Source organism: Zalophus californianus, chromosome 6, assembly GCF_009762305.2.
Source record: "Zalophus californianus isolate mZalCal1 chromosome 6, mZalCal1.pri.v2, whole genome shotgun sequence".
NCBI lineage: Eukaryota > Metazoa > Chordata > Mammalia > Carnivora > Otariidae > Zalophus > Zalophus californianus.
This window is the reverse complement of record NC_045600.1, coordinates 100840747-100854790: the sequence shown is the minus strand read 5'-3', so window position 1 is coordinate 100854790 and position 14044 is coordinate 100840747. Positions and strand designations below refer to the sequence as shown.

The 14044-nt window shown below is 43.1% G+C and overlaps 1 protein-coding gene across 2 annotated transcripts in view; it reads left to right on the top strand.

Annotated features, from left to right (window-relative positions):
* The window catches only part of ANXA2 (annexin A2), a 44832-nt gene that overhangs the window by 20318 nt on the left and 10470 nt on the right, over positions 1 to 14044 (top strand). For both annotated transcript variants that reach the window (XM_027570411.1, XM_027570410.1), the window contains exons 4-5: positions 7900 to 7994; positions 11409 to 11522. In XM_027570411.1, the coding sequence (XP_027426212.1) occupies positions 7900 to 7994; positions 11409 to 11522 (209 nt within the window). The remainder of the gene's footprint in view (positions 1 to 7899; positions 7995 to 11408; positions 11523 to 14044) is intronic.

Sequence of the window (14044 nt, the reverse complement as noted above, 5' to 3'; positions counted from 1 at the left end):
AGGGGCGGGGGGAGAGGGCCCAAACCTACAAGAACCCTTAAGTCTGAGAAACACTGTACTTGTGAGAAAGGTCCCTGCGGCTCGTGCAGCTCAGGCCTTCCTCTACAGGAACAGGAGGAAGGGAACCTTCTCTTCACTGAGGCCTTTCCCTTTGTGATCAAGTTTACTTTTGACTGAGCTCTCGTCTTACAGCCCTGCTGGGAACAAAGAGGGACCGGTGCTGAGTCACGGCCACTTTTACTCTGAGCACAGATTTTCAGATTTTCTTCAAAATGATCTTTGTCTACATGGGTGTATAGATGCCAAACCTGAGCCAGGAAGTCTATAAAACATGGGTGAGAGAGTCCCTGGTGCCTTTCTAATGGTAGGCATTAGCGTATACTGCCTGCCTCTCCCTCCTCCTCCTCCTTTTTTTTTTTTTTTTTTTTTTAAACTGTTACCTCTTTCCCCTGAGGAAATCCAACAGTCGCTGCCACCCAGGGACACTGGGTGTAGTAACCAGATTCTTTTCTGGTGTCAGCAGTGCTAAAGCAGTAAATATTAACTTCTTCACTATCAATTGAGTTAAGGGTGGGATGCTGGTTCCTCTTGCCTCTGTTCAGATTTTAAAATTTTCTGTCTCATGAAGCTAATAGAGTAGCAGGGCACAAAATGGTGCTTACATTTTGCATGTCAGCCTTCATTTACAACTTGATTTGGTTTGAATTTTGGATGCTGGCCTACTTTGTGTTTTCCTGCTGGTCCTATGGAATATTTCAGAACTATAATTATGCATGGAAGGCAGACAGGGTTCTAGATGACTGAAGTATACAATCGGGGTGCCAAATAGAGGGCACTGAAATCCTTTCTAAGGGACTCAGCAGAGATGAGATCAGAGCAGAATGGAAATAGAAGAAATTTGATTTTAGGGCCAAGTGTTCTTCTTAGGCACTTAGCTAAAACCACACTTTGCGCAAGTCAGGACCACAGCCGCGCTGTGCCCGTCTTGGGAGGTGCTGGGCTCACCAGCCCACCTCCCACCCCATGCAGTGCTTGTTTTCTTTCTCATCTCTCAGGCAGCTGCCACAGGTTATCTTGAAACCAGACTAGTGATCTAATATGTGCTAATGGCAGAAGTGTTCCCCAAGCCCCCATTGCCCTCTATTTTCATTGACCCCAAACTGAATACAACCAAGAGCCAGGCCCGCGACAGAGAAGCTGAGTGTGGAGAAGGTAGTAGACATGTTCCAAGTCATTTACTCCATCCATCCATCCTTTCTGCATCCCCCTAAATGTTCTCATGATCTGTTTTACAGAGTGAGAAACCAAGGCACAGGGAGGTAACTAATGTGCCTGGATAGTACAGTTCTGAGCCCCACATAATTTCTGAAGCATCTGTTGCCGCCACTAATCTAGATGCCCCCCTTTTCACCTGTCCCCCATGTGAATGTCCATCTCCTGGTGGGACCCTCTGGACACAGAGTGCTCATGGCTGCTGAGTGATCCCGAGGAGTGACTCCGAGAGCAGGAATTCCAGGCCAGGCAGCACTGTGGCTGATGGTGGGAAGGATACATTGGGCAACTGTGTGTGTGTGTGTGTGTGTGTGTGTGTGTGCGTGCGTGCGCACGCGTGCACGCACTCTGTCCCTGAAGTCACTTCCAGTAGACAGATGGCTTGTTGGCACATTAGCCTTGTTGGGAGGAGCTGCCCCTGTCTCACCATGTTATTAATGGCTAACCCTGGAAGAGAGTTTCTAGCTCTTTCTGTTGAAAAAAACCTCAGTTGGGATATCTCTTCAGTGGCCATGCAGTATTAGTGGGTGGCAAATCATTATCTACAGATTATTAAATGTGTGTATGTTTGTATGCACTAAATAGTAAGTCCAGTTCTATAGACATATGGACACGTTACTGTCCCAAATCCTTTTTAGGAACAATTTGGAAGAGTGTGGTATGAAGAGGTATCAAAGTATAATTTCAGAATGGTACCAACATGACATAGAGATATGGGATGAACACATGTCAAACATTTATTTAACTCAAAGGAGATAAGACTAGTTCAAAGGGACATTTGAAAGACTGGGTATTAATAGGCACTGAGAGAAGAGTGTGACCATTAATGTCCTACAGGGCACTGAAGCCATAACCTTTGGACCATAATCTCCAAGTTAACATGTAACCACACAGAGCTTGTGCCCAACAGTAGTAAGTAGCTCATTGAGTGAGAGCACAACCCAGAGAGGCAGTCTGGGATGGCCCTGTTAGCCACTCTGGCTTCCTTTTGCCTTATTTTAAAATTTTGGATACTTTTCTATACCAGGAGGCTGGCTAGCCCAGTGCAGTGAACCTGGGTCTTGAATCCTGGTTTGCGTCCCAGCTCTGCAGGTGAACTGCTGTGTGACCTTGGGCATGTCCCTGCCTTCTGTGAGCATCTGTATTTGTTTCCTCGTGGGTGAAGATGAGTAACACCCACCTCTTACAGGTGTGGTGGAAATTACATGGGAGAGTTGTGTGAAGCACTTGGTAAGTGCCTGGCACATAGTAAGTATTCAAGTGAGTAGCCTATGCTATTATAATAAACAAAATATGTCCACATGTCCACACCCATGGATCTCCTCTCTCGGTGGCCTGCCGCTGACCTTCGTGTTGCACAGATGATTTCTTCTGAGGTTTGATACCCATATCCCCAGTAACCTAAGCTGAGGCATGGTTTTTCCCATCATCTAGATAAGGAATCTTTTTTCTTTTTTTTGACCAGTCAGCCATGCCCTGAGGGCCTCCTGAGTCTCATCAAACAAAATGAAATCCATTTTCTTTGTGCAGTCAGTGTGTCTTGGCAGATGTGAGTCAGCATCCTGTCCAGAATGGTCTCTTGGTTCCTTGCCATGGACAATAAAGACACATTTTCCGAGGAATGCCAGATGCGGAGCTGACTTGGGGTTTCCACCCGCAGAGAGGAGGAGGAAACTCCAGGAGGCTGATTTTATGATTTTGGAGTTGACCATTATTTTAGACCACAAGTGTTTTTTATGTTTGAAAAATATGGTGGATGGTTTAAGGGACCAGAGAACCCAGAGTTTTCTGCTTGAGCCGTGCTGTCAGCGGCGCCTCCCTGTGGTATCACTTGGCAGAGGTGTCAGTGTTCAGTGAGCTCTTCAGGTGTTATTTCTTACCTGGGTTGTTTGGACAAAGGTAAGCATTTCTTTCCCTGAAATTGTAGTCGACCCTGCACCTCACAGGAGCAGCTGGTAGAAGTGACTTAAAAGTCTTCTAGCTAAGCAGTATGCCGACTGCTTCATGTTGACTGGCATTCAGAACAGTGACTGACCTTTCGGAGGCCCCAGCTAAAGAGTGTTGTTGGAAACACTTTCGTAGTTAGCTGGTGAGATTTGCTGGCCATTTTCATAAAAGGAATGAATCCTTACGAAATTTACTGTGTTGTTTCCCATCAGGAGCCAAGTAAATCTGTGTCTTCGTTCCTTACCAATCTTGAAATTTTTAACTTCTGTCAGTTTTGAAAAGAAATTAAAAAAAAAAATCTGCCTGCCGTGCGCCTGGGTGGTTCAGTCGTTAAGCGTCTGCCTTCGGCTCAGGTCATGATCACAGGGTCCTGGGATCGAGCCCCGCATCGGGCTCCCTGCTCGGTGGGAAGTCTGCTTCTCCCTCTCCCACTACCCCCTGCTTGTGTTCCCTCTCTCGCTGTCTCTCTCTGTTAAATAAATAAATAAAATCTTTAAAAAAAAAAAATCTGCCTGGAACACAGACCTTACTGTGTTCTCACCTACATTGCGTAGGATCCCCTACCCACATCGCTGTGTCCCATTGTGAGCCTTTGCTTAGATTACTTTGACTTTCCACATGAAGCACAAGAGGAATGGTATGGGAAAAGGAACCTTATTCAGGTTCGTTGCTTTTTTTCTTTATGCTCTTGCCCTGCCCGCACAGTTTCTTTTAGCCCCTGGGCCCCTTCTGCCCAGCAGACGCTTCCTTATGCACTGAACGTAAGAGATCTGAACGTGTAAATCCAGAGGGGCAGAGCCTCATCTCCTCGGCATCTGCACCTATGTTAAATTCATTAAATTTAAAGCTTTCCCGGTGTCCTGGCGCTCACTGTGCATTGTTGATGACAACTGTGCTGACATAGGTGGCTGAGTGCCCAGTCCTCATCCTGGGCAGAAGTGGTGAGTAACCGGACGACCCTTGCAGCTTCAACCTGTACTGAGCGATTTTCCACGGGAATAAACTGCCTCACCAATTATGATAGCAGATTGAGAGGAAGCGGCAGTGTTCTGAAGATAAGATGGTTAAATCCCACTGGCAGAAATGTGTATTCTGGTGTTCCGACACAGGACATGCCATCAGTGGCTTTGATGAGGCAACTGATCCAGGGCGCCGTGATTTTTGCCCCCCCTCCTTCGAGTTCCATTTGGAACTTGCAGACAATGGTATGGGAGAAATAGCTAATTAGGTGAGGTTCTTAGAAGGGGGAGGGGGCGTCCACTTGCAGAGATAGCTCCCCTTTCTTTGTAGTTGCTGGTAATGGATCCGATTGTTCACGTGTAAGGGGTCCCAGCATGGTGGCTGCTGCATCTCAGCAGGCTGTTTGCTTGGTAAATACTTTAGGTAAAATATGTTTAGATTCCCTCAGACTATCATAGTTGCTGCCATCTACTTGAGACTCAGGTTAACCACTCGGGCTCTTTACGGGGATTTCCAATAATTGGATTGAATTCTGACTCTGTTGGCTGCTGTGAACAGAAAGGCAAAAGGCTGACTCACTGACTAGGAGCGTGGGACTACACTGCAGTTAGTGCAGTGAACTCTGTCAGGTGTTTTTTCTTACGTGGTTTATTTGGACAAAGGTAAGCACTTTCTGTTCCTGAAATTGTAGTCGACCCTGTCCCTCACAGAAGCAGTTGGTATAAGTGACTTAAAAGTCTTCTACGTAAGCAGATTTCTAAGCATTCCTTTTGCTTATCCATCTCTATTGGTGATTCTCAAATACAGAATGACCAGGGAGCTGGTTGAAATGCTGCTTCCTTGGTCCAAAGTTCTAAGGAGGCTTTTAGTCTGTAGATCTCAGGTATGGCGCAGGGCACTGTGTGTTTAATAAGTGCTCCATGTGATTCTAATTCAGGTGGGCTTACAACCACATTTTGACACAAACATAAACTTTGCATTTGTTTCCAAGGGAGAATAATTTTTATGGGTAAATTGCTTTCAGAAAATACTAGAATTGAGGTTTGAGGATGTCATTGATTTTGTTGTTTTCAGCATTTTCAGATTTGAGGAAGAAAGTTGTCTTTTTTCTTTTTCCCTAAAGATGTTATTTATTGATTTGAGGGAGAGAGAGAGAGAACATGAGCAGTGGGGAGGGGCCGAGGGAGAGGGAGAGGCACCCGCACACTCCCCGCTGAGCAGGGAGCCTGAGTGCAGGGCTCTGTCCCAGGACCCTGAGATCATGACCTGAGCTAAAGGCAGATGCTTAACCTACTTAGCCACCCAGGTGCCCCTTGAGGAAGAAAGTTAAGTGTAAAGCAGAAACACATTTATAAGCAATGGTTTTCCTAACGTGAAGTTAGATCCATAGAAGATTTAGAGAGAGAGAGAGAACACGTGTGTGGGTGTAGACTTGCAGGACTGTGTCTGTTAGTGTTTCGTGGAAGCAGAACTGGAGGTCATTGTTCAGGTGCAAATGTAGAAACTGAGACCCAAACAGGCCAGCTGTTTACACATGTAAGAGTTGTAATAGTTGCAGTCTCTCGAGCTTCAGCTCCTCTATCTATAAACTGGGAAGAAGAACACCTATCCTTACTGGGTAGTTGTGAAGAATAATAAAGTAATCTGTGTTAGGATGTTTCAGAAACCAAAGAGAATTATATAGATGTTGTAATTGTTATGCATATTGTGTTTTATTTTAGTTAAAGCATTTAGAACCATGCCAGGATTCTCTCGAGGTGAAGTCACTAGTCGATTCTAGATCAATGACTTACATGTCATTCACAGTGTATGTAAAGAACCCTTTTTATGGCCTTATGGTGAACTTGGAAAGTATATATAATCAAACGAAAGAAAACTACAGTGTCCATAATACTACCACTCACACGATCACTATTAAAATTTTAGTGTAAAGGCCTCTAGTTATTTTCTTGTACATGCACGTGTATTTTACAAAAATTGGGTTATACTGTATAGACTGCTTTGCCACTTGTTTTGGTTTTTACTTAACAGTATATCATGAACATTTTTTCCATGTCAGTTAATATTTTATGCCATCATTTTAAATGACTGTAGTATCCTATTATCTGGACAGAAGACCATTTATTTAATCAGACTCCTATTGGACATAAGGGCTTTTTTTCCCCTTTATTTTTTGATACTATATATAATGCTGAAATAACATCTTTGCAACCGAATCTCCTATATAGCAATTGTTTTTCTCTGTTGACATTGGTACTCTAAAAATGGGAGCTAAAGTTACAGATGCTGCACTTAAATGATTAACGTACTGGTAGTATACAAATACAAAAATAAATGTTACTTATTTTTATACCGAGAAAATCTAACTTCATGCATTTTGATCTAACATGCTTGAGAGTTGAGGGTACTTCCCCTGTCAGTTTGCTCATTGCCTCTGCCTCAAAACATTACAGTTCTGACATTTCTGTTGCTTGGGGACTCCCCTGATTTCCTGTAGGCCAGGCTGTTTGCCATTTGTATGTGACGTTGTGGGCTTAGCTCCTCTCTCTCTCGCCCAGGAATTACCTATCCAGTTATGGCAAAGAGTCTTCCTTTTATTAAACAAAGTTTATAATCGGTCAGGAGGGAGACCTTTCACTCTCTGAATTCTTGAAATCAGGACTCTCTGAATTCTTAAAATCAGGCTTTCTTCAGTTAAATGGCATTTTAGGAGTGTTTCTGATATAAAATTGGAAACTTTCAGATGCAAGAAGGCATTGCTTATCTTTGTAAATACACATGTTCCAATTAAAATAGGTACTAAAATATTTTGGTGGCACTTCAGAACTCCCAATTTAGATTTAATTTAGATTAAAACACTTACTCTTTTTAATAAAGTTATAAAATTGATTATTAAAATTGCCTATTGAAGATTAAAAGCAGTGGAACATTTATTTTCCTTAAAAAACAATTTAGTCTTCAGTAAGTATGATTGTATTAATCAATTATGCTATTAAAATACAACTGCCATATTAAATCTGACTCATTTGTCATGACAGTTTCTATAATTATAGAAATTATACCTAGCTGCATATATAGCCGTAATCCTGCAATAAATATAAATAATTGTCTCTATTCAGTTCACAGTTACTGTCTATTAAATCCCCAGTTAAATGGCAATTTGGGGACCTTCATTTAAAATCCTCCTAAATCTTTGTTGTTCATCTGACTGCCAAAGCCCCACAAACACACCTCCTACAGTTGATTCCAGAAACCAATTTATGAATAAAATCGTTCATTTATTTATTTTTTTTTTAAATTTTTTTAAAATTTTATTTATTTCACAGAGAGAGACAGCGAGAGAGGGAACACAAGCAGGGGGAGTGGGAGAGGGAGAAGCGGGCTTCCCACTGAGCAGGGAGCCCAATGCGGGGCTCAATCCCAGGGTCCTGGGATCATGACCTGAGCCGAAGGCAGACGCTTAACGACTGAGCCACCCAGGCGCCCCTAAAATCGTTTTTTTAAAATGCGGATATTCAAAAGGTCCATTTAGGCTTGAGGTTTGTGGCTGTCAGGATAAAAATTGAGTAAACACATTTGGTGGAGTGTACTGACAAGGACAACCCTTGATGTCCTGGCATTTTGGTTTGGAAAACAGTATATACTGCTTAAAACCCTCAGTGTAAGCCCAAAGGACTAGAGCACATGGGTGATAACTATTCCCAACTTGTATTTCCGTAGGTGTGGATGAGGTCACCATTGTCAACATTTTGACTAACCGCAGCAATGAACAGAGACAGGATATTGCCTTCGCCTACCAGAGAAGGACCAAAAAGGTACAAGCAGTTTCAGGGGTGGAGGGCATTCCTTGTTGAATTCCATTTCCTCAGCCATTGCTTTTTGCTTTTATGGATTCTGGCTCATCCTGGCAAGAGCCTTCTAGAACTCTTGGGTATCCAAGGTTTTCCTTTTACATCCTTGTTAAGAGTCATCACTCATACACACATGATCACTGGAGTGCTTGGAGCTCATCCATAAAGACTGTGCCCTCCTCCAACCAGAGGGTGTGGAGGGAGCACTGCTGAGAACAGAAAGTTCGAAGGGACTAGGGAACATCAGCAACAGCAGGTATCATTTCTAGAATGCTTGCTTTGTGCCAGGCATGTAGTTCTCTACATGTAGCAACTCATTTCATCTTTATGACTTCTGCTAGCTCTTGATAAGATATTTCTGATTTAATCTTAGGACCCTAGCCTTTAGTTAGTATTGATCCTAATAGGCTCTCCTCACTCTCAAAAAAATATACTTGAATTCTTAAGAGCTTTGCTGCAAATAGGCTTAGTTAGTAGCTCATTGGGTCTACTGGGCCATCTTCAACACGCCGTGCTCCCACTATTTAAAGAGTCTTTGTGCGCTTTCCCCTTGCTTGTGCACTAGTGGTTCAGGAACAACCCAGCATTTGTTCATCCTTTATTTTGTTGCAGTGTTAGGAAATTTTATTTTTAAGGACGGGATGCTTTATTTTTAACTTCTTGCTATTAAAAGCTTTTGATTTATTCTTGGACAGTGCAGTAAGCGTGGCTTCCTGCAGCTTCTGTTTGACTTAACGGCTTTCACTCATAGCCACAGTGGAGGTGAGCTGGAAGGATTCTGGAAAAGACATTTCTTTTCTTGGGGTTGACATGACCACCAGGGTTCTGAAAGTTGCAGGTCAAGCCCTGCTATGGCTCCCACCCCCCCACCTACTCAAACAGTTGGAAAGGACATAAATAGGGAAGAATCCAGCTTCTATCATCTTACGTGCATTACAATTCTTTTTCCAACTAGACTTATATAATCTTTTGTAGTGAGGCATAGAGGGGAATATTTTATTTCTCCATTTGCTGAAAGGATCTGGGACCTGGTAGGGCCGAGTTCCAGTTGGAGCAGAAGGCTCACCTCTTTGGATAGTGTGCCTGTAGTTGCTCCTTCATTTGTCACTTAGAGTGGGGTGTTCGAACACACTTGAGTGTGTACACATAAGTGTACACAGAAACACAGAGGCCTGGATCTTGATTTCAAATTAGATAGATGAAGAACAAAGCCCTCACATACTCTGTTGGGTGGAAGATATTACCAGAACCATGATAGGGTTCATTGACCACACAGGCTTTGTGTGTGTTGGGGACAGCTTACTGTCCTACTGATTGTTCTTCTTTTTATTTTAGTTTTATTTTAATTTTTTATTTATTTTTTGACAGAGAGAGACACAGCGAGAGAGGGAACACAAGCAGGGGGAGTGGGGGAGGGAGAAGCAGGCCTTCCGCCGAGCAGGGAGCCCGGTGCGGGGCTCGATCCCAGGATCCCGGGATCCTGACCTGAGCCGAAGGCAGACGCCCAACGACTGAGCCACCCAGGCGCTCCTTATTTATTTATTTATTTTTTTTAAAGAGAGGGAGAGAGCGGGGGGGGGGGGGGGGGGGGAGGGGCAGAGGGAGAGGGTGAGGGAAAGAGAGACTCTTAAGCAGGCTCCACACCTAGCACAGAGCCTGACACGGGGCACAGTCTCACAACCCTGAGATCATGACCTGAGCCGAAGTCAAGAGTTGGATGCTTCACCACCTGAGCCCCCCAGGTGCCCCAGTCCTACTGATCTTTATGTCACTCAATCTTGGGCTAAGGAAAGTTGTCATCATGTATAGAAAGATACATAATTGCTTGCGATCATTTCTGAAGGAGATTTTGGAAGCAGAACATCAGTGTTTTGAATGAGTTGTTTGCATAATCACGGAGAAAGCCCTGTATTAGAGAGTACATTGGGGTATGGACTGAAGCTGCCTCTGTCGTGGCCTTGAACAGCACAGGCAAAGCTGATGGAAGTGGAGAGCAGCTGAGGAAGAGGATTGGTCTTCTGTTTTTTTCACATTCAAGCAGATGCCAAATTTCTCCATATAAGGAATGGCAGTGTTTTATTTATCAAAAATTTCTGGGGTTTCTGTTACGTGCAAAGCCCTGTGCTAGACATTATGAGAAGCAAGAAGTTGAATGCCAATAGGAGTTTATAATAGAAGTGGAAGATGTCAGTAGGTACCCAAAGTTGAGGTTTGAACAGAGAATGGGTAGAGGGGTGTCAACGGTAGGTTAAGTTTGGAATGACCTAACCTCAGATTTCCAAATTGGAAAATTGGTGCTATAATTGGAAGGTGTTGCTGTTCAAGTCCCTTTCTAAGTGTGGTTAGAGATGTGTTACTAGGACATCGGGAATCAGAAGAGAGTAGGTGGTGGAAGGTGTGGGCCAGAGACCCATCTCAGTTCTCACCACCTAGGAATGATTTGAGAAGATGCTCCCTGAAACAGACTACACATCACCTCCTGGCACCTGCAAATACTTCTAGAGGCTAACCGTTATAGGTGCCATGGGGTGCTGCTGGCAAGCAAGAGAGAAAGAAGGAAGGGAGAGAATGGAGGGAAAAAGTGAAAAGAAAGGAAAATAATTGCAGTGGGAGAGTTCAGGCATCACGCAGTGCTCAGGATGTGTAGGAAGTTTAATTGCCAGCTTAAGTGGCTGTAAAGAGACACATTGAGTTCGGGGATTTGTCTGCATACATGGGGGCTGACTCAGACCTCTGACTTAACAATCTACGTTGTGACAGTGGAAACCTTAAAAAATAGTGCAGAGCAGGGACTTCATTCTCCCATCGTCTCTGTCAACTCTGTCCCGATTTGGTGTGGATAAATAGATGTTCTCTCTTAGATGAAGCATCTTGCATAGGAAACTTCGTAATCCAACTTCCACCCATGGTGGGGCTTCTGGTTCCTCTAGGGACTTTTAGGAGCCACCTCTGGCGCAGCTGCACCAACATCTTTTACTCTAACCACCTCCTTCTTAGCAGAGGCCTTGACCTTAGAAAGTGCCCTATCTTCCATGAGTGGTTATCACTTGCAAGTGTGCTATAAAGTGCCCTCACACTCCTAGCTTTCTGAGGAGTTGCATACTGCCCTGGATTCTTTGTAACGACTGGAAGAAGATGCCTCAGTCAGCCTGGATGTCAAGGGATTTTGTCAGAACAAAGTCTGATCCTGTGGTTTCTGACATTGGAGTCTGTTGAAGGGAATGCAGTTGAGACAGTTGGGTCTGAGATCCCAGAGCGGTCAAGGAATCACAGTCCGTTTTACAAACACATCCTGCTTGCTTTTGTTTTATTCACCAGTTTTAAAGGGAATGTTGGTTACCAGCCACGTTTTCCATGTTCTTGCCTGTTTTTCTGAAGGAACTTGCATCAGCACTCAAGTCAGCCTTGTCCGGCCACCTGGAGACCGTGATTTTGGGCCTATTGAAAACACCTGCTCAGTATGATGCTTCTGAGCTGAAAGCCTCCATGAAGGTAAACATGTGTGAGATGCAATCTCTGTCAAATCCGCCATTAATATTTGTGAATTACAGCTCTCTGGGTGTAATTAGGTGATTTTCAGTTTTGTTGAATTCTCATTTGGAACCATTTTTTTTTTTTTTTTTCCTAATGAACTGAAGCTATAAGTCTCAGGATTTGTACCAAAAATATTTCAATTACTCTTTTTAAGACTGTAAAGAAATTTCATGATGCTGGGAAGTCGGTTATCCAGCTGCTACTGCTTGGCACCTGGGCAATTGGAATACCATTTGGAAAAACTACTTCCTTGATTACACTTCCTCCTTAAAAAAAGATCTGTTGTGACATTAAGGCAAAAGTAAAACTCATAGCTTTTGTCAAGTGAAGCTTGCAAATTCTGCCCATGTTCTCTTGGGTGTTTCTTCTTCTGACCTCCTGTCAGTCCCATTTTTTGATTTAAATTCAGGCAAATCAGGACATTACAGTACATATAAAGGGTGGTTTCAGGTTGTAATTGGTACCTATGTTTTGTTCAAAGTATTCTAGCACAGATTAACTCTTTTGTTTTTGCAAAGTTATTTGGAATTTTAGGTTACGTTAGATAGTAGAAATTCCAGGTTAGAAACTCCCTGAATTCTGTGTGTACCTAAAACATTAAGTATTACATAAATGTGGTAGATGCATAAGCATAAATGCATTTTGCAGCAAAACATAACCCCTTTTGGAGTATGGGCCTGGAACACTTTGACTAATCTTATACTGCCCTCTGCTGATAAAACTGGGTAAAGCCTCCAGAGTGAGGATGGGGGAGAGCTACGGTTCTCATTTTTTTTATTCGAAGGCCAAGTATGTTTTCTGTGATGCTCCTGTTTCTGAATTGTGAAGAGACCAAGCTATAAGCCTGTCACCAGAGCTCATGTCACGGTTCATGGCATCTCTTTCCCCAGAGAGCACCTCGAGCGTGAGGCAGCTTCGCACACCAGGCATTTCCACCATCCAGGACTTGATAGCTCAGGGCTGCCGCAAGATTTGTTGGGGAATCTCTTTCTTCCTTCAGTTCTCCAGCCTAGCCCGAGCTGCGCTCAGCGTATTTGAGCGGACTGGCTCTGAGTTTCCTGAGTAGGCTGTGTTGCAGAGAAGGTATGATGACGAAGGACAAAATGGCAGCAACATTTAATGATCCTGCTTGATAAAAAGGACACTCCTGAAAACCAAATCTGGGGTTTTCTGGAGCCATGGGTGAGCCAGCGTGTCCCTGGCCATCATCACTTCAGATCAGTCTATCTTACTTTCGTCAAAAATCTATTTAGTTATGATGTGTGCAATTTTACTAGTATCTGTTACTAGGTATTAGTGACTTGAAATGGACCTGCTCAAGCTGTCACTCACCGCTGGAATCTCCATAACTGGGCCCAATGAAAGGTGCTTTGACTACTAAATCTTTGACCTTGTGCTGGCTCTCCCATTAGCCCTCACAGCCGAGCACGCTTCTGAAATCCATAAAGCTTGAAGTGACATTAACTGAGCTATGCTTTAAAAAAAAAAAAAAAAAAAAATCTGTTTTGACTTCTGGCAATACCAGTGGCAGGATTGGCCATATGTTATGGTAGAAGTTGCCCTTGTGATAGGAATTGTGGACGGTCTGGGGGAAGCGTGGGCCACGTTTTGGAAATTGCCAAGGTCACCTCTGAATCCCGAGATAAAAATGCTGTTCGAATCCTCGGATGTTAACACTGCTAGATCAGCAGTGGAAGAAAACATCTTCTAGTGTCACACGTGTTTACACTGTAACTATGTCAGGACATAGCATTTCTTCCAAGGCATGAGTCATTTCTAGACTATCTTTCTATCATCTCAAGATTGAAAACCTGCCCCTAACATATTTGAAGACACTCAGTAGTCACTCTGTAACATGTGTATAGAATGTTGTGTAGACCTTTTGCTCAGGTGGGAAGAAAGCTTGGCTGTGCTAGAACGTCTACATATCATGATTAAAAACTCTGGAAGAGGAGGCGTTGGCTCAGGGATTTAGATTAAGAATAAAATTGAAAATTAACCGTTAACCTGAGTTTTAGCTTATTATACAAACCACTTTTCAGGGGCATAGAAACTCTAATAAGTTTAATTAATAGCTGACACACTTTTCATGTGGATAAGTAAGTTTCTTATTGTGTTAACACCTTATAATTGATTTACATTTTAAACAGTTGTAATTCTGCTTAGTTCAAAGTGATATTTCCATATTCGGAAAGACAACTATTAGAGAATCCTGATTATTAAATCTTGACTTTGATCATGAAGCCAGCTTTGAAATACATGTTTCATTGAGTCCTTTCAAGCTATCTGGCACGTTCAAAAGTGTATGTATTAAATTTGAATACATCACCCATCAAATTCTTATTCCTTAATAAGTGTTGGTGTCTAGGTTTATTTGGCACTTCATCATTTCCTCTTGCTTCCCTAAAATGCCTGAAGAGTGCATAGTAATCAAGCAAAAATGGAAGTACAAGAATGAAATTTTTAACATTAACCCAATT